Raw genomic sequence first — 24,625 nt, forward strand, 5'->3', positions numbered from 1 at the left:
CCCCAAACTAAAAGCAACCCATATGTCCTTCAAAAGGTGAATGGTTAAGAATTCCTCGTATCAGTGAGGTCATATGATACATGTCTTTCTCTGATTGACTTATTGAATTCTTAATCTCAGGAAACAAACAGAGGGTTGCTGGAGCGGTGGGGGGTGGGAGGGCTGGGGTGGCTGGGTGACAGACATTGGGGAGGGTATGTGCCATGGTGAGCACTGTGAATTGTGTAAGGCTGATGAATCACAGATCTGTACCTCTGAAACAAATAATATATTATATGTTAAGAAAAAGAAGAAGAAGAAGAAGATAGCAGGAAGGGAAAAGTGAAGGGGGGGAAATCAGAGGGGGAGACGAACCATGACAGACTATGGACTCTGAGAAACAAACTGAGGGTTCTAGAGGGGAGGGGGATGGGGGGATGGGTTAGCCTGGTGATGGGTATTAAAGAGGGTGCATACTGAATGGAGCACTGGGTGTTATACACAAACAATGAATCATGGAACACTACATCAAAAACTAATGATGGAATGTATGGTGATTAACATAACAATAAAAAAAGGTGAATGGTTAAACTAATTGTAGGACATCTATACCATGGAATACTGTTCAGCAATAAAGAGGAATGAATTCTTGTTACATGCAGCCACTTCAATAAATATCTAAGATATTATGTTGAGTCATAAAGTCAAACCTAGAAAGGTCACATACTACATAAATTCTTTTATAATATTTTGAAATAACAAATTTTTAGAAATGGAAAAGAGTAAGTTGTCAGGAGAATGGACCAGGTGGGCTGGGAAAGAGAATGTGAGTGGCTATAAAAGGGCAACATGAAGGATCCTTAGAGGCATGTAACTACTCTGTATCTTGATTCTGTTAATATCAACATCCTGGTTGTAATATTGTACCATGGTTTTGCAAGACATTATAAATGTGGAAAGTGGGTAAAGGGCACATGGGATCTCTCCATACTATTTCTTACAAGTGCATGTGATCTACAACTATTGAAACAAAAAAGAGTTAATTAGAAAAACTAATTAAGGAAAAATCCTCATGAAATTGAAGTGTATTTACAACTGAATAAAGAAGAACAGATATCAAACTTCTAGAAAATAGCTAAAGTGACACTTGTAAATCCATTTTAAAATATAAAGATTGAAATTAGATATTTAACACCAAAAAGCTAAAATATTAGGCAGGGTAAACCCAAAAGTGGTAGAAAGAAGAAAGGAAAGAGAAAGATCATGGCAGAAATTAATATAGTAGATACAAATAATCAAAAAAATAAAAACAAAAACAAAACCACAAAGAGGTAACCAACAAAATCACAACCAGTGTTTTGGGGAAAAAATCAAAACTAGCCCTCTTATAGGACTAAGTAAGAAACAGGAGAGAAAGGGCATTTAAACAATATTAGGAATAAAATAAGACATATAAAGAGAGTATGTATTTTAAAAGTTGTAAGACAATATCACGAAAGTGTATATGCCAATAACTATCAAAAGTTATATTAAAATATAACAAAAAATTAAAACCAGAGTAAACTATAACTATTAAAGAAATAGAACTGATAGACAAAACTTTCCCCTGTACGGATATTTTATACTTTTACAACTTTCAAGTAAGAGGTTTCTATTTATTTATTTATTTATTTATTTATTTATTTTTAAGTTCCAATTTATTTAAACTGTTCTAGAGAACGCAAAAACAAGAACTAGATATTATTTTTTTTCATCTAGCACAATTATAATTTCAAATAAAACAAAAACTATATAAGGAAAGGAAACCACAGTCCAATATTACTAGTAAATATCACTAGAAAAAATTCTAAGTAAATTACAAGAAAAATGAAACAAAAAGTAAAAGAAAAAAGACCAAGTAGCATTTATATCAAGAGTAGAGAGAATATTTAATATAAGAAAATTGATCTGTGTAATTCACCATATTAATGAATTAATGGTAAAAATCATATAAGTATCTCAAGAGCTACAGGAATAAAGAAGACTTTTAGCAAAGTAGAAACAGATGGGAACCCATTTAAATAAGATTATTATTGAAAGATATACAAACATCATGCCAAATATTAGAAGTCTAGAAGAATTTCCAGGAAAGTAAGGATTAAGGCAAGAAAGCCTATAGTTATCTCTAAAATTCAACATTATACAGGGGCTAATAAAATACAAAAAGAGAACAAGAAGTAAGAGGTGTAAGCATTTGAAAGAAAGACAAAAAATTGTTATTAAGTACAGATAATTGTCTTCATAGGAAATCCAAGATAATTCAAAAATTAAAATGAATATGAATTTTTAAAGAAAAAAATAGAAGTGACTCAGCAAATAAGATTAGTATACAAAATTAATACCATTCCTGTATGACAACAAAAGAAATTTTTAAAATTTAAGAGGGAAAAGACACCAATTATAATAGTAAAAAGAACTGTAAGTATCTAAAATAACCAAACTCGTGCAAGACACTTATGGAAAATTGTTTAAGTATTATTGAAGGATATATTATGAGTAAAAGGCAAAATATATCATTGTAGATGCTAGGACTATTATAAAGATGATTAATTCTCCACAAATTAATTCTTGTTCCAATTAAATGTTGCTTGGAAACCAACAAAATCATTAAAATTTGAATGACATTTCTAGCTTCTGGAAATGGTAGAGCATTTTTGTCATAATCTTTCTACACATAACAATTATAAATCCTAGATTACATATATGTGCAATATATGAATAGATTACATATATGTGTAATATATGTGTAATATATGAATAGATAACATATATGTGTAATATATGAATGTATGTATGTGTGATACAGACACCCACAGTTTATTCTCATTTGTGGCAGTTATATTCTATAAAGTCACTGCAAACACTGAATTACTGAGTACTGAACCATTATTCCTATGGAAAATACAGGGTTAGGTTCTCTGGTCACAACATTTTCATCAACTGATCAATACGTAACTTTGTTATATGTGTATTTCTGCTTAAAGACACCTTATTTCATATATGTGTATATACTTATATACATATATGCAGATATATGTATATGTATAATGCTTGAGGAAAGCTAATCTAATGCAGGCTTTTGTCCATAAGGCACATCACAACATTATCGCACTTAGGAACACTAGAGAGCATGTTGGCACCATGCTTGGGGGCCATTTTAAACAATGTAATCACCACCAAAAAGCACAAAAACATGGAAATGTGGCCCTAAGTAGACCACAAAAGGAGCACTTATTTATAGTTTGGAGCTGAAACAAGATGGTAGAACATCAGCTTGTTTGACCTCAACTGGGAACATACAGTGACTCAGATTTTTTGCTGTTCTGTACAGTCTGTGAATGACTGCAAAAACATAATGAATGTTCATTTAAGGGTCACTAATAAATTTTAGCAAGTAGTTGAATTTGCAAATGTGGAATTTGCAAATAATGAGGATTGACTATATGTCTACAAATTATATGAAGGTGCTATATATAAAGTGACCCCAAAAGGGCAGAAAATGGAGGAAAATCCATCTTTTAAAGAAATTGCACTAAGTGAGATTGTTTATCTTTGCTGTTTGCCTTAAGGCACTTCCCAGTCCTTGTTGAATAGGGTGACAGAAGTCTCCAGTTTTACTTGCTCTACATGTTAGAATACAGAATTCGAACCTGGTGGAGCAGTTGAAAAATTAAGAGGGGAAATCCCCAAAAGGAGAATTGTACGAAGGACATGAGCCACAAAATCTACATAAAAAATCTGCTTAAATCCTTGGCTGAATGCTGATCTATTGTTGTACAGGGAAGACTCCATGGAACTCTGTGAAAACTAAGATAGAACCGAAAATAAATGAGAGGGAATTTTAGCTGCTGCCTACCACAAAAGAGACAGAATTTAGAGTTGGAGTCCTGGCAAATTAATTGCCTGCCGAAACAAAAATCAACACTCCCAGGAAGAACATAGCTACATCCAGTCCCTGAAAGGTATTTACACAATGTCCAGTATATAATAAAGATGTCTAGACATTTGAAGAAACATAAAAATGTGATCTGTATTCAAGGGGGGAGGACAGGAAATAAAAACTAATTCCATAATGATTCAAATGTTGAAGTTAGCAGAAAAAGATTTATGAGAGCTACTGTAAATATATTAAAGTACTTAAAGGAAAATATAGTAACAGTGAATGAACACATGAGGATTTTTTTTTTTTAAGTGGTCATGGAGCCTTTTTTTTTAAAGTGGGCATGGAGCATAAACTAACAGAAAAAGATTTATAAGAGCTATTTTAAATATATTAAAAGTATTTAAAGGAAAATATAGTTACAGTGAATGAACATGTGAGGAATCTCTCTTTTTTTTTTTTTTAAAGTGGGCATGGATCTCAGAGGCTTGAACTCACCACCCTGAGATCAAGACTTGAGCTGAAATCAAGAGTCAGTCACTTAATCGACTGAGCCACCCAGGTGCCCCAACACACGAGGAATCTTAAAGAAATTAAGACTATAAAAAATATACAAATGGGAATTCTAAAAGTAAAAAGTACACTAACAAATTTTAAAATTTTTGGATGGCCTAACAGTGTATGGAGATGGCAGAAAAGAAGAGTCAGTTAACTTGAATATAGATCAATAGAAAATTTGCAATCTGAAAAACAGAGAGAAAAACATTGAGGAAAATAAACATAGCCTTAGGGACTAGTGAGACAACACCAAGTGGTCTGAGATGCATGTGAGGGAAATCCCAGAAAAGAAGAGAGAAAATGGGGCAGAAAAATATCTTTGAAGAAATTTTCTGAAGGGTAGTGAAAAACCTAAATTTACAGATCCAAGAAACTCAGCAAGATAAATATAAATATAAATAAAGCCACACCTAGACAAGTTGCTGAAATCCAAAAAGAAAGAGAAAATCTTAAAATCAGCTAGAGAAAAATTATATATTAACTACACTGAAAGAATGATATAAATTTGTCTGACTTCTTAGAAAAAATGGAAATTAGAACACAATAGAACATACATACTCTGGAAAATAATCTCAGTCTGTTAGACATTTTATAATATTCGCTCCCAATTAAAGTTGTAATTTAACATTGCCCTTTTGTCACTTTTATCATACTGAACAGTATCGAGTGTTAATGTAGTTAAATTTATCAATTTTTCTCAAAAATTCTATTTTTTTGTCTTATTTAAAACACATTTCTCAGGGGTATCTGGGTGGCACAGTCGGTTAAGCCTCTTACTCTTGGTTTCAGCTCAGGTCATAATCTCGGAGTTATGAGATTGAGCCCTGTGTCAGGCTCAGCATGGAGTCTGCTTAAGATTCTCTCTCCCTAGGGGAGTAAGTCGGAGGGGGAGACGAACCATGAGAGACGATGGACTCTGAAAAACAAACAGGTTTCTAGAGGGGAGGGGGTGGGGGGATGGGTTAGCCGGTGATGGGTATTAAAGAGGGCACGTTCTGCATGGAGCACTGGGTGTTATGCACAAACAATGAATCATGGAACACTACATCAAAAACTAATGATGTAATGTATGGTGATTAACATAACAATAAAAAATTTTGAAAAAAAGAAAGAAAACACAAAAAAAAAAGATTCTCTCTCCCTTTCCCTCTGCCCCTCCCCACCTAAAATAAATAAATAAATCTTAAAAAAATAAAATAAATTAAAAAACATTTCCCAAATCTCATTGTGAAAATATATTCTCATATATTTATTTGTTTAAAATTTTATTTTTACATTTAGATCTTTAACCTAGTTTTATTTATTTTTGTGTATTTACTTTTTCCATATAAAGAACCAAATGTCCAAGCACCACCAATTAATCTTTCTTTTGTTAAACCCTTTTCATTATGCAATATTTTTCTTGTTTAGATGCTGGCCAATATAGGAAGTAACAAATTGAGTATCTCACCAAGAAATTTAATCAAGATCAACAATCATTTTGGACATTTTAGTTTCTCCAGTGTTCCCATTATAATCATTGCTTTGATTATCCATTTTACTTTTTCTTTTTTTTTAAGACTTATTTATTTATTTATTTGAGAGAGAGAGAGCAAGCATGTGAGCAGGGGGAGGGGCAGAGAGAGAGAATCTCAAGAAGACTCCCTGCTGAGCACAGAGCTTGCCTTGGGGCGCAATCTCACAACCCCAAGATCATGTATCACCTGAGCCAAAATCAAGTCAGACACTCAACCAACTGCATCATGCAGGCACCCCCATTTTACTTTTTCTGACATAGACTATTGGTCATTACACGATTTCTATCTATGGGAACTGAGAAGTACAAATCCGGTTGGAGAAAAAGGCTAGGGGTTTTGCCTTGAAGTTGAGTTTATGTAGCAAGTGCATTTTTTAATTTAGATTTTGTGTTTTTTCGGGGAGCCATGAAGAGAAGGCTAATGGAAACCAAATTCTCTACACTATTCTAAATTGACATTTAGTTTGCTTCATTAAAAATTTACTTTCTCATATTTGGAAAGTTACTTGTCACTGAAAACATCAAATAGATGCTCAGGATCCTCAGCTTGACAGGTGTTCCCCCCCCCTAAATTTTTCTCTGTTGATAACTCTTCTTTCCAAGAATTTCCCATTTACAATTGGTGTTTCTGATAAAATCAAATTGGCCTGACTTCTGATTTTTTTTTTCCTTATGGCTTGTTTTAACTTTCTTAACTAGATTCATTTGATTACTATGAGGAAGTAAACAGAAATAATGGTGGTGGTTTCAGAAAGTGAAAAAAAGAACAGTTAAAGTTGTTTTGTTTTGCTTTTTCTGATGCTGAACAGAGGAACATGGCCATGTTGTCAATTTGTGCGCCATGACTTATAGAAGGCAAAAAAACTTCATTAAAGCAGTTAAATTAATAAGACTAGATTAAAAAAACAACAACAACAAAAACCCTGATTACTTATCCAGAACTTAAGCTTATCCTTTCATAAGAGAGAAGAGACACTCCTTTTCAGACTTGAGAATTAGCATGTATTTTCTGCTCAACTTCAGCCAGAGGAAATTAAGGGACCTCTTCTCTTCAATGCTTACCATACAAGATTTTCATTTTAGAATAATTTTAAAATTAGTGCAGACTCACATCTGCTTCATATGGGTTAAACTCAGTCTTGCCAGAAATCCTAAGTATGGAAGGAAAATTCCTTGAGTCGAGAGGAAGCTCCTTTAGGTTTTTTCATGAGGTCAACAACCACTCTGACCATGAAGAAAAATCATTGACCAGTAAACTCTTATAAAATATGTACAAAATATTGTGCGGATTACATTCATAGGTTTACAAGGTATAAATATGCCACTTTCTGTTGATTATGAGAGAAGTTACATGGATAGCCTCTCTCTTTATAGAAATTCTTAAAGTCTTTTACCTTAAATATATGTGACAGGAAGAAATGACAACAAATATCCCAAGGACTGAAATCCTTAATGTATAATTTAGGTCCTTCAAAAAACAGACACGAAGACATGATTATTTAGGTCCTTCAAAAAACAGGCAGGCCAGACATGGTTAATCATACAAAAGATTTATTGGAGGAAATTCCCATGAAGTGAAAAAAGGAGTTGAAGAAGGAAATCCTTCAGACTACAATCCAAGTCAGAATCCTATAAAGCAGAGGGAAGGAGAGGAGGGTGAGGAAAGGTAAGTGTCAGACAGTTGCACAGTTATAAGAAAGTTTTTGCTGACTGATGGGAAGTCCCTGAGACAGCCTCCCGTTCAACAAATCCCATGTCTAGTAGTAATAGACACAGTCTTTAGAGAAGTGTGGCATGAGCACAGGGATGGATCCAGAAGGACAAAATCTGACTGTCATTCCGTTATGCCCCATTAAGCAGCGGGAGATCTGAAGGGTACATTATTATGGCCGCCATGATATATACAGAGTTTTTACAAATGCAGAAGATAAAAGAGGAAAATACCAATACGAAAACGGGCAATGGACATTATACTAAATTGCCCACTCAGACCCATTTCCCCCCCTCCTATGCTCTTCTCTGCATTGCAGTGGCTGGAAGAATCTCCGTCAGCAGTTCTGGTTATAATCCACCTAGGAAAGGAATTCCTCTGAGGTTTTGAAAGTAAAAGGGAAGCCGAAGCCACTGTTTGCCCTGTGACAAGTGTTGTGCGGGAAGGAAGGCTTCAGCCAACTGCACGTGTGAGGTTTTGCCAGGAGCTTCTGGGCGTCCTGCACATTCTTGATGCTTCAGGCAGCGGAGCTCATCGTTGTGGTTTCCTGATACTCCTGTCCTTCCAGATTTCCTGAAAGCAAATAGCAGTTTTCCTTGGCCTGTTTCTTAATCTTTTCTAACTGTTTTATAAGCCTCTAATTCCGTGTGTGAAATCACTGCCTGCTTGAAGTATCCATATCACTTTCTGACTAAATCCTGACTGACAGAAATGTGGACAAGCAAATCACAAAATAAATGGAAATGTCAAATAAATGTATGAAAATATGCTTACAGTTAAAGAATAAGAACTTTTAAATGAGATATTTCTTACTTGTCAAATTGGCTAAGGCTTATTTCACTCATATATTTATGTACTTGTCTATTTTATTATAAACACTCAAGATTGGCAAGAAGCAATAAAAGAAAAACAACAGAAAACAGTCTCTGTCATACACCACTGTTGTGAGTTTACATTTTGTATTTGCATTTATAAAACTTTTCTAGAAGGCAACATATTATAATATCTTAAATGCTCATAAATTTTTATCCTCTAATTTCACTTATGAGTTAATCTAAAGAAAAATTAGAGTAAAACATTATATATGAGTATTTACCACAGTACAAGTTATAAATCAGACATTTTTGGAAAACCTAAATATCCAAATAGTTAAATTTATCATGACATATATACTAATGGAATTGCTATGCAGCCACTATAAATCATATTCTTGCAAAAATTTAATAATATGAATTTGTGTTCGTAAAATAACATTAAATGAAAAAACAGGATATATAATGGTAGATGCAATATGATCACAGTATTGTATATAATGCATATAGATACACATATATACACATCATAAATACATGTATATATTTCATATATGTACTATATTATTTACACACATGGGAAAAATGGGAAAATATCAACTATTGAACAGTGGTTATCTCTCCAACAGCAAAATTATAGATAAGTCTTATTTTTATGCATTTCCAACTTTTCAAAATGTGCTATTATCAGCATGTATGTTATAATGAAATACAGGTCAACAAGCATTTTAATGTGCCTATAGAAGTTCATCAGCAGGTGGAGAAATGAGATGAAGCATTTCTACATTTGGTACAAATATTGATTTTGGTGTTTCACCTCCCTTTTAGAGGATATTTGACAAATTTGATTGATAACTCACATTTGCTATGCAAGAGCAAAGATTTATTGTTTTAAAGAAATAATTTACCTGGACCAGCTATAGACTGACTTGACCCCATCTTCCCACCATAATCTACCACGTAGGGATGGGATCCACGACTCATACGAGACTTGGAACAAGTTGTTTTCCCAGAGACAACAATGAGCAGGACAAATGATGACAATAGCAGAATTATTATCCCACCCAAGGCTTCCCCCAGTAGTGTCTGTGCACCGTGCAGTTTTCTCAGTTCGATTAAGAATTAGAACACATTGCTTGTTTAGAGAATTGTGACTTGATACCGCATCAATATCATTCTGAGCAATGTTTTTCATTTCCTCCCACTTTAACTTTTTAAGCCTTAAGAGAATTAGTTGAAAAGCCAGGTCTTTTGGGTAGATACTAACATTAAGCCCTCTACTCTGTCACTTGGAATCATAAGCCTGGGAAAACAGCTCACAATTCCATGGTGTCTTGTCTTCTAAGATAATGATTGACAGATTTTTTTTTTCTCCTTAAAGCCTCCTATCCTTGTTGAGTTTCTCACCGGTCACTAACAGTTCTGCCAACCGGAGGTATGGGGTGTTTATTGATTGCAAGCTCTTTTTCTCCAATTAGACCACAGTGTCTCTGAGCGCACACATACAAGCACGCACACATGCACATGTGCACACACCTACAGACACACACACACATTCTGTTGTACAGCTGTTGTTGACTTGCCTTCCTCACTTCTGCCTACCAGTCTGACTCCTGCTCATCCTGTAAGCCCTACATCAAGACATATCCTCCCACGAGCCTTCCTGGAACCTCCCCTGCAGTGAATTTCTCAGCTTCCACCACACCCTAACGGTCTAGAGAGTAACACCGTTAGGTCCAGGCAAGAGGACCCCTAACTTGGGCTTGGGGCTTTAAAGATCCCAGAATCCATAAGACTACAGGACTGAGGTTAATATGTCTGACTGGACCCTACACCCTTCTTTCTAGATTATGCTCTGGGACCCAGAATCCTCTGCTCCAAATGGCTACACAACCACTTTCGGGGCCTTAGGCCTTTTTCCTGGACCCATCTTCTCAAGGGCAGACCACATGACAGACCACGGCCAAAGGCCAAAGGACAGCTGTAGTATTTGCACATATTTTCATGGTCCTTCAAGATGCGGGACAAGGGGGAGTGGGAAGAAAGGGGGAGTAGTCTGTGACCAGGGCCAGTCCCCTGCTTTGCTTTGTTGGGTCACTGTGCTTATAGCAGTGGGCTTGGGTGTAATTCTCAGGTCATTGCACAGATTTCTCCAGCTGAATACATCGTGCTCATGTTAATGTGGGATTGGGACCACTCTGGATTAGAAATACGTTTCACTGTAAAGTAGCACACAAAATGAACAGAAAGGGAAAGCGTTAATAAGATTACTAGCAAGAGGGTGGATAAGCCCTATGAGATATAATTTCAGTCAGTCCTCATAACAACCCTGGGGGGTTTGATTGTGTCCCTTTAAGAATTAGGAAGTCTAGGCTTGGAAAAGCTGGGTTTGCCCCTGGTCTTATAGGAGGGCAGGGACAGCATCTTCATGACTCTACGGCCTACTCTGTCTTCATCCCACCTCTCCAGGGATCTAACTCAACACCTTCTGGGACATTGACCTCAACTAGTCTTTAAAGAGTAACCCACAGATGGATAGTTCCCTGTTTGTGGGTCTATGGCTACCCAAGAAAAATTGGTTCCAAGAGTTAGTGTCACAGATACTGATGTTCGCTACCTGGCAGTGTGTAGGGACCAAGCTACAAAAAAAGCGCAGTTCTTCTCAGCCTTGGCTCCAGCTAGTTAGCCAATGGGGGGAAAGAGGGGTTGCATGCTTGTTTGTTGGAGGCTAGAGGACTGGGAGTTCCAAAGACCTTTGTTACATTCTAACCTTGCAGAGCTGAGCAATTTTGGGTTGCTTTTCTTGCTGATAACACTGTTTCCCTTACCTTCCGTAGAACAGATCTTAATAGAAAGCTCGCCTTCATGGTATAAGGTTAATGAATATGAAATCAAACAATAATAATATCTCTCTGGTGGATGGGATTTCTAAAGAACATATGTTATATACATATTTAAGGACAAGATGTAAGAGTTAACAGGGAATTAAAGTCCAGCTCTCCCTACCTGAGGGAACTGACTCCCAGAGACAGCAAGTGACTTAGTTACTTAATTAGAGTGAACCCAGATTTCCTGTATCTTTATCCACTATGCTTCCTCTACAACCTAAAATTCAGTTTATGGATGCACAAGCCATTTTTGTATATTTTTAAAAATAATATTAAAGTCTAATCAAATGTGATAGGTGTAGGTACTACCCACAGAGATGTGGGAGGTGGGTGGCATTGTGTATAAGAGAAAAGGAAATCTAAATATTAGGTCTTTAATGAAGTAGTGCTCCCTGATCTTTCCATGGGCATGACTCCAAGACATTAGAAGTATATTGCTATAAAAGGGCCTCCCAAACATCTCCTTGGAAAAAAACAACATTAACAAACTTTTGTTCAGGGGAGAGAATTCCAATGCAAACCATTGGTCAAAGTTCTCTCTTTGTTACTAGTAAATACTTTAAGAACAGTATTTTGTCTAAATCAATAAAGATGAAAGAGGATGATGTAGGAGGTGGGAATCAGAGAAAATTCTAGTATTTTCCCAATATTCCAAAAACACGTATGGCTTTATTCAATTGCAAGGTAAACAGAATATGGAATTTACCAGAAAAAAAGTAAATAAAACTGGTGATGTCAGCTTTTCATATGCCAACTATTATGAATCAACGAGAATTAAAAGCAACAGAAGTAACATTCCCTTAAAAAATACATTTTCTTTTTTTTTTTCCAGAGTCCAAACTGAGGGTTCTAGAGGGGATGGGGGTGGGGGGATGGGTTAGCCTGGTGATGAGTATTAAAGAGGGCTCGTTCTGCGTGGAGCACTGGGTGTTATGCACAAACAATGAATCATGGAACACTACATCCAAAACTAATGATGTAATGTATGGTGATTAACATAACAATAAAAAATTTAAAGAAAAAAATACATTTTCTTATAAAAACTGGAAGAGAATTTGTGGCACTTTACCAACACTAAACTGTGTAAGAAACTACAGCGGGACTATAATGCTTTTTTAAAATCCATTTGTCTAAAGAAATGAGAGATGGATCATATTTAATAAAGGTTAGATATGCTCACGTTATTTTCTTGGAATCATAATTTTATTACAATCAGATTTATTAAATGTTATCTGATTTTACTCTCATCTCAAAACATCTGCAAATGATATAATTTACCTGCGTATTTGGCATAACAACATGCTCTTCTTGATTTTTAACAGAACCTAGTTCAAGTGTTAATTGAATAAAGCCGTTCAAATGTAACTTTTAGGTCATGTCTTTGAGCACACTATACATGCAATAGTATCTGTCCAGCAAGTGTCAATTTTTCTTTATTTAAAAAAAATCATATCATTTAAATAAGTTATTTACTATAAATAAAAGTTACACACAAACACATACCCATACATATATCTTTTTAAAGTAAAGCGAGATCTTAATCCACCCAAGACAAGCGGGAGCCGGAAAAAAAAAAAAAAATACGGCTGTGCGCATTCTGCCTGTTGCCGCAGAGTAATACGGTAAACAGCCGATTACCGTACTCGCTGGGGCAACTGCCTGTGTGACGTCAGCGAGAGCTAGCTGCAAAGTTCCTTGCCATTCTTTGCTGATGTCGGGGAGCTGAATATTTAAAGGATGAATGTGGAGTTATTGGTTGGCTATTGGATTTTTTTTTTTCTTTTCCTATTTTCACTATTTTAAATTCTGCAGGTAAAGCGATAGTGAGCTGGGAGCTTAAAGACATCTGTGGTGGAGGGGTGAGTCAGCGGGTGCAGAAGAACTAAGAATTGGTTCCTCGGTGAGACGGTCGCCTCTTCCTCCAGAGAGGAGGCGGCAGGGCTGCTCGTGGGACCGAACTCCCGGTCCGCTCCCAGCTCCAGGTGAGTGCGCTTCGGCTCGGGACTCGGGGGTCCAGCAGGGCCGGGTGGGTGAAGGCACATCTCCCTTGCTTCCCCGTGAGCCGGATCCCGCACTTTCCCTAAGCGCCCCCCCCCCCCGCTTTTTTCACCCGCTGTGACACCAGCATTCCCACCCCACCCTGTTTCCCTTATAGATTCTAGAAAGTTACCTCCTAGTTAACAAGTGTGTTTTTCAGCCCGTATTTATCGCCCCGTGGTAAAGAGGCTTTCCGCAGTTGCTTGCTTTTAGTACCACCTGTGAGCTCTTGCACTGGTGATTTTTCACAAGGGCCTTTGCCCCTAGGGTCCCGCCTCAGGGCCCCGCCCCCAGCCAGAGTCCTTAGAAGGCAAGATGGGTCCCCAGTCCTCGCATTCCTGCCTGAGTCCCTGTGGTCGCCTCGCGGGCCGTGGAAACCTAAGTTTCTCACACAGACCATGGCCCCCAGCCCAGAAAACCGAAGCGTCCCCCTTTCCGCTTGATTTTTAAGGCCACCAAAGCCGCAGTGACCGCCACTTGCAAAGCCCCTTCTGCAGAGTAGCGCTTGCCCTTCCCACCACTTCGCCTGCACCCGCGCAGCCCGTCCGGGTGTGGCTGGAGGCTCAAGTCCTCCGGCACCTCCGATCCTGCGGCTTGAAAAGGGCTCCTGGACCGACCTGGGTCGCGTTCAGCCCTCGGGCCCCGCCAGGCTTTGCTCGGGACCTGGCTCTCGAGCCGGCTTGGCTGGTCCACAGACCGGCGCGCACCGCACACCCGAGTGTGAATTCCTCCGGCGTGAACGTGCGCGTGGCACGGCCTCGTCTGCGGTCCCCGGGTCGCGGCGGTTCCCTCTCCCAGGCCGCCCCCTCCAGGTGGCTGCGATGCAACCTGTTCAAATGGCAACCGCCAGTTTTCACCGACTCGGCTCTGCGAGACACACACAAACGCACACACCAGCCGCAGTCCCGCCTAGCGAGCTTCGCGGGGTTTAATTTCGCTGCGCGGCCGCTCGTAATTGGCCGCCGCAGCTTGGGGTTTGTTTGCTTCGGATCTTGGAGCGGGCCAGAGGCCTCGGGCCGCGAGCCAGGGCAGGTTCCCAGCGGCAGGGAGCCCGGCGCGCGGTCCGCTCGCGCGCCGCCTGTGCTGCGGCAGGGCACGCCGCTCCGGGACCGCAGAGTCGGCGGGGCCCCCAGCCGCCGCCCACGGTCCGTCGAGCCGGCTTTGGCCGCGCTCCCCGGGCCGTCTGCTATACACTCCGCCTTTCTCTTTGCGCTCTTTCAGGAGGACTCGGGCAAACAACGCCCCTCAGCCGCCTCGGTCCTGGCCAACATTTTATCCACTTCCCCCGGCCTGCGCGCAGAGAAGCTGGATCTAGCACGAATCCACCGCGGGCCACTCACCCTGTGGGTAACTGCGGGCCGGCAGAAGCGCCCAGATGCCAGCGGTCCCCGCCTTTGAGAGTCGACGGCAAACCGGTACTTGACTGTGGTTTGCGGGGAGACTGGCGCTGCACTGTTGAATTCCAAATTACGTGCAGAATGCTGAATCTTCTAAGCAGGACGGATCAGACAGTACGCAGAAGCGGGCCCCGGTAATTCTGCGACTGCGTTTTGCCAACGTGCCTCCTCCAGCTTCGCACCAAGCCTCGGGTAGGAAGGGAGTTGGGGCCGGAGGCCAGCGCAACCGGTGGATAGGGTCCGCGTGTAGCCCCGCGCGCCCCTGGCCATGTCGCCTTTAACGCCCTGCCCCTCTGCGTGGCTTTCTGAGGGTTTGCACGGCAGGCCGGGGCTGCTTCCCACCCGCGCGCTCTCTCTCACCCCCAGCTAACCCCAACGGGCAAGGCTCCCCCGAGCCGAGACCTTTTGACTCTGCTCCCTCGCTTCCGCCTCCGCCCTCGCCCGGGGGTGGCTCTCGAGAGCCGGACCTCGCCGGCCCCGGCTGGGACCATGGTGTTTCTCTCTGGAAATGCCTCCGACAGTTCCAACTGCACCCACCCGCCCGCACCGGTGAACATATCCAAGGCCATTCTGCTCGGGGTGATCTTGGGGGGCCTCATCATTTTCGGTGTGCTGGGCAACATCCTCGTGATCCTCTCCGTGGCCTGCCACCGGCATCTGCACTCGGTCACTCACTACTACATCGTCAACCTGGCGGTGGCCGACCTACTACTCACCTCCACCGTGCTGCCCTTCTCAGCTATCTTCGAGATCCTGGGCTACTGGGCCTTTGGAAGGGTCTTCTGCAACATCTGGGCGGCGGTGGACGTCCTGTGCTGCACCGCGTCCATCATGGGACTCTGCATCATCTCCATCGACCGCTATATAGGTGTGAGCTACCCGCTGCGCTACCCCACCATCGTCACCCAGAAGAGGGGTCTCATGGCTCTGCTCTGTGTCTGGGCCCTCTCCCTCGTCATCTCCATCGGGCCACTCTTTGGCTGGAGGCAGCCGGCCCCGGAGGACGAGACCATCTGCCACATCACCGAGGAGCCCGGCTACGTGCTCTTCTCGGCGCTGGGCTCCTTCTACGTGCCACTGACCATCATCCTGGTCATGTACTGCCGGGTCTACGTGGTGGCCAAGAGGGAAAGCAGGGGCCTCAAGTCTGGCCTCAAGACCGACAAGTCGGACTCGGAGCAGGTGACGCTCCGCATCCATCGGAAAAATGTCCCCGTAGGAGGCACCGGGGTGGCCAGCGCCAAGAACAAGACGCACTTCTCCGTGAGGCTCCTCAAGTTTTCCCGGGAGAAGAAAGCGGCCAAAACACTGGGCATCGTGGTCGGCTGCTTCGTCCTCTGCTGGCTGCCTTTTTTCTTGGTGATGCCCATTGGTAAGTCTTTAAACACCTGACCTTGGTATTTAGGGATCTTCATCCTGTTCCCCTCTGCCACCCTAGACTCACAGTCGGGGCGGGGGGGGGGTGTGGGGAAGAAAAAGGATCTGCATTTCAAACAGCAAAGCGCGGGGTGCGGTGGGGGGGCAGTTAGGAAAATGCTCCTTTATAGAAGAGTGAATTTTAGTTCCCTTTCTTCTCCCAGTTTCATTTATATTATTATGTCCTAGGGCACTTTTTCAACTACTGTAAAGTAGCTTCCAACAGATTAATCGGTCTCCTTAATAAGAACGTCAACTTTTCTTAATGCCGTTAAGCTTGTGTTTAATTTAAATAGATCCCTCTTCTCTGGAGTCTCAGAGTCTCCAGCACACACTTGGGCAGGGGCTGTGGAATGCCACTTTTCGCCTCTGCTGCTATGGACTGCAAATTCTCTTGGCCTAAAAATAAGCACCATACTTATTCTGAACAAATGTGTAATTTTATTATTAGATTAGATTATTCGTAAGGGTTAGTCATAATGGTCTGCTTATGTTCTATATCTGTGTTAATTTTGTTTTCTGGTTTCAGTATGGAAGAAAGTGTGGCCAGCCACTGACAAGAAAAAAAAAAAAAAGATGATTTTATGTCCAAACGAATTTAAGCTTTAAAGAATTCAACATAATGTTTCCAATAAGTGATACTTTCCCCTTTATTTTAATAGTATTAAAACAAACAGTACTCTTATCCAAGATCATTCTGGAAGTTGCAGATGACACTGTTTGAAAATAATACAGTAATGTTACAAATCCAACTTTTGCAAATGCCATATTAGCTATTGTCAAAGCTAATTAGCTCATTGTAAGTATCAGCAAGCTGATCCACTTGGAATAGTCATCTATCTCTGAAAGGCCTTCATGAGATCCCAAAATGGTTGTTTGCTATTTTTAGTTTGTGAGCTCAAATATAGACCCACACATTTGTCCACTAACTCTACCAAACAAAAAAATTTATGATAAAAATTAATAGAAGTTCATTTCAGGCACTTTAGAGCCAAATTTAAGCAGCGTGCATTGAAAGTACTTTAATTTGCAACTCTGTGTCATAATAGCAGCTATTTGTTTTTGAGGGCTAACTCAAAACTTCATTTGTCCAGGCTCTTTATCTCATTCATCCTCTCCACAACTCAGTGAGGAATGCATTATTATTCTGAAATCCCAAATTGGGGTGGGGGGAGATTCTGCAGGTTCTAGAGCTTCGCTAATACCATAGCCACCAGCCACATGTGGCTATTTAATGCAAATTAAAGTTCAAGATAATTAATATCCAGTCCCTCATTCCCACTAGCCAAAGTTCAAGTGCTCAATAGCCACACATGGCCAGTGGCTACTGCTGGGGACAGCAGAGATAGTGTGCATTTTCATTGTTGCAGAAATTTCTATCTAACGGGGCTGCTTGAGAGGCCCTCTGAGTCCACTAAGCTGGCTTTCGATTGTGCCTGCCCATCGTTATTGCTGACTCTGTCCCTGGAAGTACATCACAGCTTGGAATTTATTTAAATAACACTCTTGCCTGAAGCACGGCTTCCCTACCTTTCTGTGTCCCGTCTCTTACTTCCTCCTGAAGCTTATTCGTGCATCCATGCCCTCATCAAGTATGTATGGAGCACTTGTTCTACGCATATAGGCTGAACAAGGCAACAAACTCTATACCAGTAAAATGTTCGCATTCTTTTAGGGGAAATGGACAAACAAATATATCTCAAGAAGTCAAGGATTACTAAGTATTATTGAAAAAGTAAACCGGTTAAGAGGATAAAGATTTGCAGGGCAGTGGGCTGGGTGGTCAGAGGAGTTCTCTCTGAAGAGGTGATATTGGAGCAGACCTAACTGAAGTGAGGAGTAAACGTTGCCAAGTCCAGAAGGGCCTTTTGGGTAGAGGGACGGCAAGTCCAGAGATGGGAAATAGCCTGACCTGTTCAAGGCAGAGCAAAGAGGCCAGAGTGGCTGAACTACAGAGAATGCATGGGCAGACAGGTTCAAAAACGGGTTGTGGAGACAGACTAGGTCAGAGTGATGTGGGTCTTTTAGGCCCAAGTAGAATTTGCATATTATTCCAATTGCCATGGGAAGCCATCCAGACAGGTTTTAGGAGGGGAGTGGCTGGTTTTATATTTTTAAAGGATCACTCCGGTTGCTGGGTGGAGTGTGGGCTGTTTGGGGAGATGACTGTGGAAGCAGGGAAACTGGTTGGGAGGCTGTTAGAGCAGCCAAGGGTGGAAAGGTCGTGATGCCTAGCGCTTGGGTGAAACAGGTGGGGGTGGTGAGAAGTGATCACGTTCAGCACTTATTTCACAGGTGGAACTGACACGTTTGGACATAGGGTGTGAGAAAGAAAGAGAGGAATTAAAGATAACTTCTGGGTCTGGGGCCTAAGCCCCTGGGCAAACAGTAGTGCATTTGGCTGAGACTGGGAAAACTAGAGAATGAAGGAGTTGTTAGGGGCTGGCAGGAGCAGAAGCACACGTATTTATTTTGTGTAGCCACGCTGAGTAGTGTCTATTCAACATCTAAGTAGAGATGCCAAGTGGCAGTTAGATACATGAGTTCGGAGCTGCAAGGGGCTGCTGGGCTACCATGTAACCTGGGGACAGACACATCAACATATTCAAAGCCACAGAAGTGGACAGATCTACAAGGGAGGACATACGGAGAGAAAAGAGAGATAAGAACTGAACCTGGCGCATTCTGGCATTCGAGGGCCGGGGAGAGGAGGAGAACCAACTAGCAGAAGAAGTTGAGAAGGAGTGACCAGGGAGGGAGGAGGAAAACCAGGAGACTGCGTTGTTCCCAAAGCCAAATGGAAATGTTTCGAGAAGGCAAGAGTATTCAGCTGTGTCACAGACTACTGCTTGGCCAAGTCAGAGGAGGGCTGGGAATCAACATTGGACTTGGCCATGTGGAGGTCCTTGGTGATATGAGGATGTCCGTTGAGGATAATAGTCTCATGGAATGAGGGAGACAAAAGCCTGACTGTGTGCTTCCTAGAAAGAATAAAAGATGAGGAAGTGGGAACAGTGAAAAGAGACAACTCTTGGGAAAGGTTTTCCTAGACAGTGGAGCAGGGAAATAGAGGAGAGCCGGAAGGATCTAGAGAGAATTTCCAAAAGTGGGAGATAGGATACCACGTTTATATTCTGAGGGAACGATGGAATAGAGTTGCTGATGGTATAGGCCCGGGAGGAGGTGGGATTCAGTGCCCAAGTGGAGTGCTGGGAAGTGAGGGAGAAGCCAGGGACTATTAAAGGACAGAGGCAAGCAGATATGGAGAGGAGAGGCAATCAGCTCTTCAGAATATATTTATGCCTTTGACCTAATGAAAAGCAAGATCATCAGCTACAAGTGAGGAAGGAATAGGAAATGATGCTGGTTTGACGAGCAAAAGAAGATGCGAAATACTAATCGTTGAGGCGAGGAGTAAATAGATTATGGAAATTTAGTGGAGTCACCAGAAAGTCCTAAGGACATATTTGAGATTTATAGTCATAAGTTGAAAGTAAGACCAGTCAAGAAGTTGTGTGTTACTCTCTAATAGCTAAGAGGCTGAGGATTATGGGGAATGTTGCTGATGATTGACCATACCTAGGCACCACAGTAAAGACATGTTTATGCAGGGACATAAACTGGAACAGATTAGGAGTCATACAGATTCAGATAGTAGACAAAAGGGAACTCTGGTCTAACCAGGGCCTACCTCCTGTATCTGCTCTCCTGGGGAATTATTAACATTGAGGTGAAAGGTTACAGTGGCAGGAAGTCGTGGTAAGACAGGAGCACCCAGAATCACTGGGCCTCCTTTAAATCCTAATAATGCAGTGAAGCAGGAGGGAAATTGAAAATGTACAGTTGGCAGTCTGACCAGGCTGCTCGGTCGGCAAAAGGTCCCTCAACATACCAGGATCTGTGGTCCACAGTGTCTTCATGCCACCACGTGAGCAAGAGCCTATTTCTTCCAGGATTTATTGACTGTATAGTAAGTACCAGGCACTGAGTTACAACAAAAAGATGAATAAAGCACGTTCCCTGCCCTCAAGGGCGTCACAGTCTGGTTAAGGAAACAAATTAGGAACAATTATCACAAGTCTATGAAGTGGTATTAGAAGTGCGAAGGAATATCACAGTTAACTGTGTCTGGGGGCACTGTGGAAACTTCTAGATGTACCACTGTTGACTGAGCAGGGACTTGAAGCCTGCACTGCTTCTGCTGGGCCATCAGTGAGATGTTATTTGTTTTTAGTAACTGTCTTAGGTACATTTTTCATGCAAAATGTGAACAGGAAGAATAAATGGGCCATTAGATTATCATATACAATGGACACAAGCTCTTAAGTATGACAAGTACTTCTTGGGAAGAAGAGATTATCAGTCTGAGCTAGGCTGTCAGAGAACAGCAGGGTTAGAAACTAAGGAAGGGATGTGTGTGGTATACAAAGCTGAGAAGAAAGCGCCCACACGTGTAGGAACTGGCCCAGGATAGTGAGTGAGCACTCCTTCATGGCCGAAGGCCGCCCTTCTACCCTGTGAGAGGGCTCCTCACTGCCCCCGCACTTCCTTCCTCCCCAGCTCTTCCCATCAAGGCTAGGCTGGTTGCTAGACTCGACTGAATAGTGTGATTGCTGGTAGAAATCTGACTTGCCCACCCTCAAGTCTTGTTTTCTTTTTGCATCCTCAACGTTTGGCTGAAAGTCAGAACCCCTTGTAGGGAGGGGCGTCACCTCTGAGGCTGTTATCAGTCATTGATACCTTGGAGTGAATGTTTTGAAAAGCCAGATTTTGATCATGGAGCTGAACAGGGAGAATAGAAAGGTGAAAAATGTGTCTCGGGGGGAGCTCCAGCACCTAAAGCGTGTACATCATCTTTGCTTACTTTATCCCTTGGTCTAGAGCCTGCCAGTTCCAGAGTCATCGGGCTGAGTGGGAAAAGTCATGGCCTGAGATTGAAAGCTAGGCTTTCTTTTTCATAAAATAGGACGTGTTGTACAGATCGACCGCCTGGCACAGTGCCTAGCAGAGAGTAAATGGCCATAAATGTGAATTTTATCAGTGCGTGTGTGACTTGCAGACCGTTACTGACATAGGTAGTGTGTAGATGCCTTTGGAGGTCCAAGAAAGAGAGAATGTCAGAAAGAAAGGGATAAAGGGGGCAACATTTACTGAACACATCGGTGTATGTCTAAACTCTGGTTCTCTGATTTCAATACAAAATAGGCATTATTATTGGACCTAGTCATTGCTGTTACCTCTGAGTCAAAGGAGGCTGTGTTGGGCTGAGCTGTGGTTCCTGTGGACATGGAATATTTTATATTTATGTTAAAATTAAAAAGATAGCAGACCATGCCGTAGTGAGGAGAAAGAATGTGTTTTAAAATGGGGTGTTTGAGGGGCGCCTGGGTGGCTCAGTTGTTAAGCATCTGCCTTCGACTCAGGTCATGATCCCGGGGTCCTGGGATCAAGCCATGCGTCGGGCTCCCTGCTCAGCGGGAAGCCTGCTTCTCCCTCTCCCACTCTCCCTGCTTGTGGTCCCTCTCTCACTGTGTCTCTCTCTGTCAAATAAATAAATAAAATCTTTAAAAAAATGGGGTGTTTGAGGGCAGGTAGATCTTGCAAGGGGCTTATCGGGTAGAAGCAGTGAGATAAAGAATGATTCATTCATTCAACAAAATTTCATTGAGCATCTACTACGTGCCAGGCAGCTAGAATTGCTGGAGAAAAAAACAAGAAAAAAATCCCTGCCCGAATGGAGCTGAAAATCTGCACAATGAAATGCATAGCAAAGTTTCAGACGGTGATGTGTGAGACACGGCAAGAAAAAAGGGCAAGTGCAGGTAATGACATATAAAGGACATATAACAACTCTTGACTCTTGTGGATGCCCAAAATAACCAGACATTGGGTTGCTTTGTTACAGGCCCCTGATTCTTAACCTGAGAAGATTGACCTCTTAGAGATAATGGTGTGACGATAATCTGAGAGCCATTACGATTTTAAGATAGAGGCCTGTTTCTCGGTTACTCCGGCTGTACCACAAACCATCCCAAAACATAGTAGTCTAAAGCAACAACTGTTTTATAGCTCATGATTCTGTGGGGCAGGGATGAGTCAAGACCCAGTATATCTGACCTGGGCTGGCTTTCAGAACTGGTGACCTTTCTTCCTCCAGTGGTGTAGACCAGCTTGCTTGTTTTCTTTCTTTCTTTCTCTTTCTTTTTTTCTCTCTTTCTTTCTTTCTTTCTTTCTCTTTCTTTCTTTCTTTCTTTCTTTCTTTCTTTCTTTCTTTCTTTCTTTCTTTCTTTCTTTCTTTCTTTCTTTCTTTCTTTCTTTCTTCCTTCCTTCCTTCCTTCCTTCCTTCCTTCCTTCCTTCCTTCCTTCCTTCCTTCCTTCCTTCCTTCCTTGTTCCTTGTTCCTTTCTTCCTTCCTTCCTTGCCTTCCTGCCTTCTTTCTTTCTTTTTTATTAATTTTAAGTATTTATGTTAGAAGGAGAGAGAGAGCGAGAGCATGAGCATGAGCAAGGGGAGGAATAGAGGGAGACAGAAAGGGAGAGACAATCTCCAGCATATTCCCTGCAGAGCGCAGAGCCCGACACAGTGCTTGATCCCACAACCCTGAGATCATGACCTGAGTTGAAACCAAGAGTCAGACACTTAAGTGACTGAGCCACCCAAGCGCCCCTAGACCAGCTTTTTTACAGGATGGCTGTTCTCTCTAAGAGAACCGGGGCAGACACTGCCAGGCCTTTGAAGAATTAGGCCCAGGCCTGCCCCAGTGTCACTGCTGTCTCATTCTGCAGTGAAAGCAAGTCACAAGGCCCACATAGGTGGAAGGGCGAAGGACATAGCTTGATGTCCTGATGGGTGAGTGGCAGATGCAGAGAAGGAGGGAGGATTATTCTGACCATCTTGTGGCCTATCTACCTCACAAGCATATCAAATAACATTTCTCTTTCATCTGCTAGTTATTTATTGAGGACTTCCGGTATGCTGGGCTTTATGCCATGCACCAAATAAAAAGAGTCTGGGTCCTCGCCTTCCTGCAGGCTTCTAATCTCTTTGGATCAGATAATGTCTGATTAAAAAATCCAAACTGCACAGTGAAGAGGACATAGGTGGTACCTTGAAAACATATACTGTGGCTAAGAACGACCCTGAGCAGGGAGGGCAGAAAAGTCTTGCTGTGAAGGAAGGCTTGACCTTTGAGCCGAGATGTGCAGGATGGGGAGATGTTCGGTGGCTGAGAGGGTGGCGGGGGGGGGGTGGGGAGCAGAATGGGCAAGGACTCCAACAAGGTTGACTAGATGTCCATGAGGATTTCCCAGACGACTGGTGTGGCCAGAACTGAAGGTCTGTGAGATAGCTGGTAACAAATGAAGCTGGGGAGAAAGGAACCAGACCAAATATGCTTTTCGAGCCATTTTATGAGTTTTTGACCAGGAACGAGGGTGACATGACGAAGCCTATATTTCATACTGTCACAGGCTTCATGGAAAGAGGACTGTGGACAGGCCAGTGGGAGACCTTTACACCGGACAGGTGAGAGATGTCCTACCATCCTTAGCACCTGCGGTGGCAAATAGTTATTTCCATGAGCTGCTACATAGTTCTGGAATGCCTCTTTGTCATGGCCTCCAGAACAGATTTATGAGAAAACCTTTCTCTGATCACAAATAGTATAAGCAGACTTGGCTTTAAATTAATTCTGGCTCTTTCCATGAGATGAAACTGTCAATGAAGATTTACCGTCATATTCAAAAGAATGTGCTGCAGGCTCAGAAAACACCTAGAATTAGTTCCAACAATACTTTGAACAATAGTCGACTCTTTCAAATCAGGCTGCAGACAGGCAAGTCATTACTCTGAAGGAGAGAGCACTTAAGGACGAAGGCATTGCTGTGTTTTGTTGCCTCACGGTCTCAGGTTCAGATGGGAAGACCTACCTTCCTTGTCTAGCAGGTTCCCTGTATTTTAGCGCTCTTTGGTTTGCCAGCTGGACGCTTGCATTGTGGCTTCTCATTTTTAAATTGTATGTTTCTTTGCTATTTGAAAAATTTCCCCCTGTATTCTTATTAGTCATTTGTATTTCGACTTTTGTAATGTGAAATTGCTTGTCTGTGCATTTTGGCCGCTTTTTATAAACCCATTTATTTTTATTTCTTTTCTATTTGTAAGCTCGTTTTATACACTGAAGATATTAATCACTTATTTATAGTATATACTGGGTTGCCAGTTCTTTTCTCATGCTATAATCAGATATTGCTGAGAAAATGTAGCTTCTTTATTTTCGAAAAAGGGATGTGATCTTTTTCATGAACTTCATGGAAATACACACACACACACACACACACTTTTAGTCAAATCCAATAAGCTCGGCCTGATCCCATCATTTAAGCGTCTTTATATAC

The 24,625-nt window shown here is 41.8% G+C and overlaps 1 protein-coding gene across 5 annotated transcripts in view; it reads left to right on the plus strand.

Moving 5' to 3' along the window:
• Positions 1–13,104: 13,104 nt before the first annotated feature.
• ADRA1A (adrenoceptor alpha 1A) overlaps positions 13,105–24,625 on the plus strand; it is a 174,162-nt gene continuing 162,641 nt past the window's right edge. For 4 of the 5 annotated variants that reach the window (XM_027599120.1, XM_027599121.2, XM_027599122.2 and 1 more), the window contains exons 1-2: positions 13,105–13,365; positions 14,642–16,189. In XM_027599120.1, the coding sequence (XP_027454921.1) occupies positions 15,307–16,189 (883 nt within the window). In that variant the 5' untranslated portion in view covers positions 13,105–13,365; positions 14,642–15,306. Of the gene's footprint in view, positions 13,366–14,641; positions 16,190–16,762; positions 17,163–24,625 lie in introns of those variants that run through there. The other variant, XM_027599123.1, reaches the window with a different exon arrangement.

Source organism: Zalophus californianus, chromosome 2, assembly GCF_009762305.2.
Source record: "Zalophus californianus isolate mZalCal1 chromosome 2, mZalCal1.pri.v2, whole genome shotgun sequence".
NCBI lineage: Eukaryota > Metazoa > Chordata > Mammalia > Carnivora > Otariidae > Zalophus > Zalophus californianus.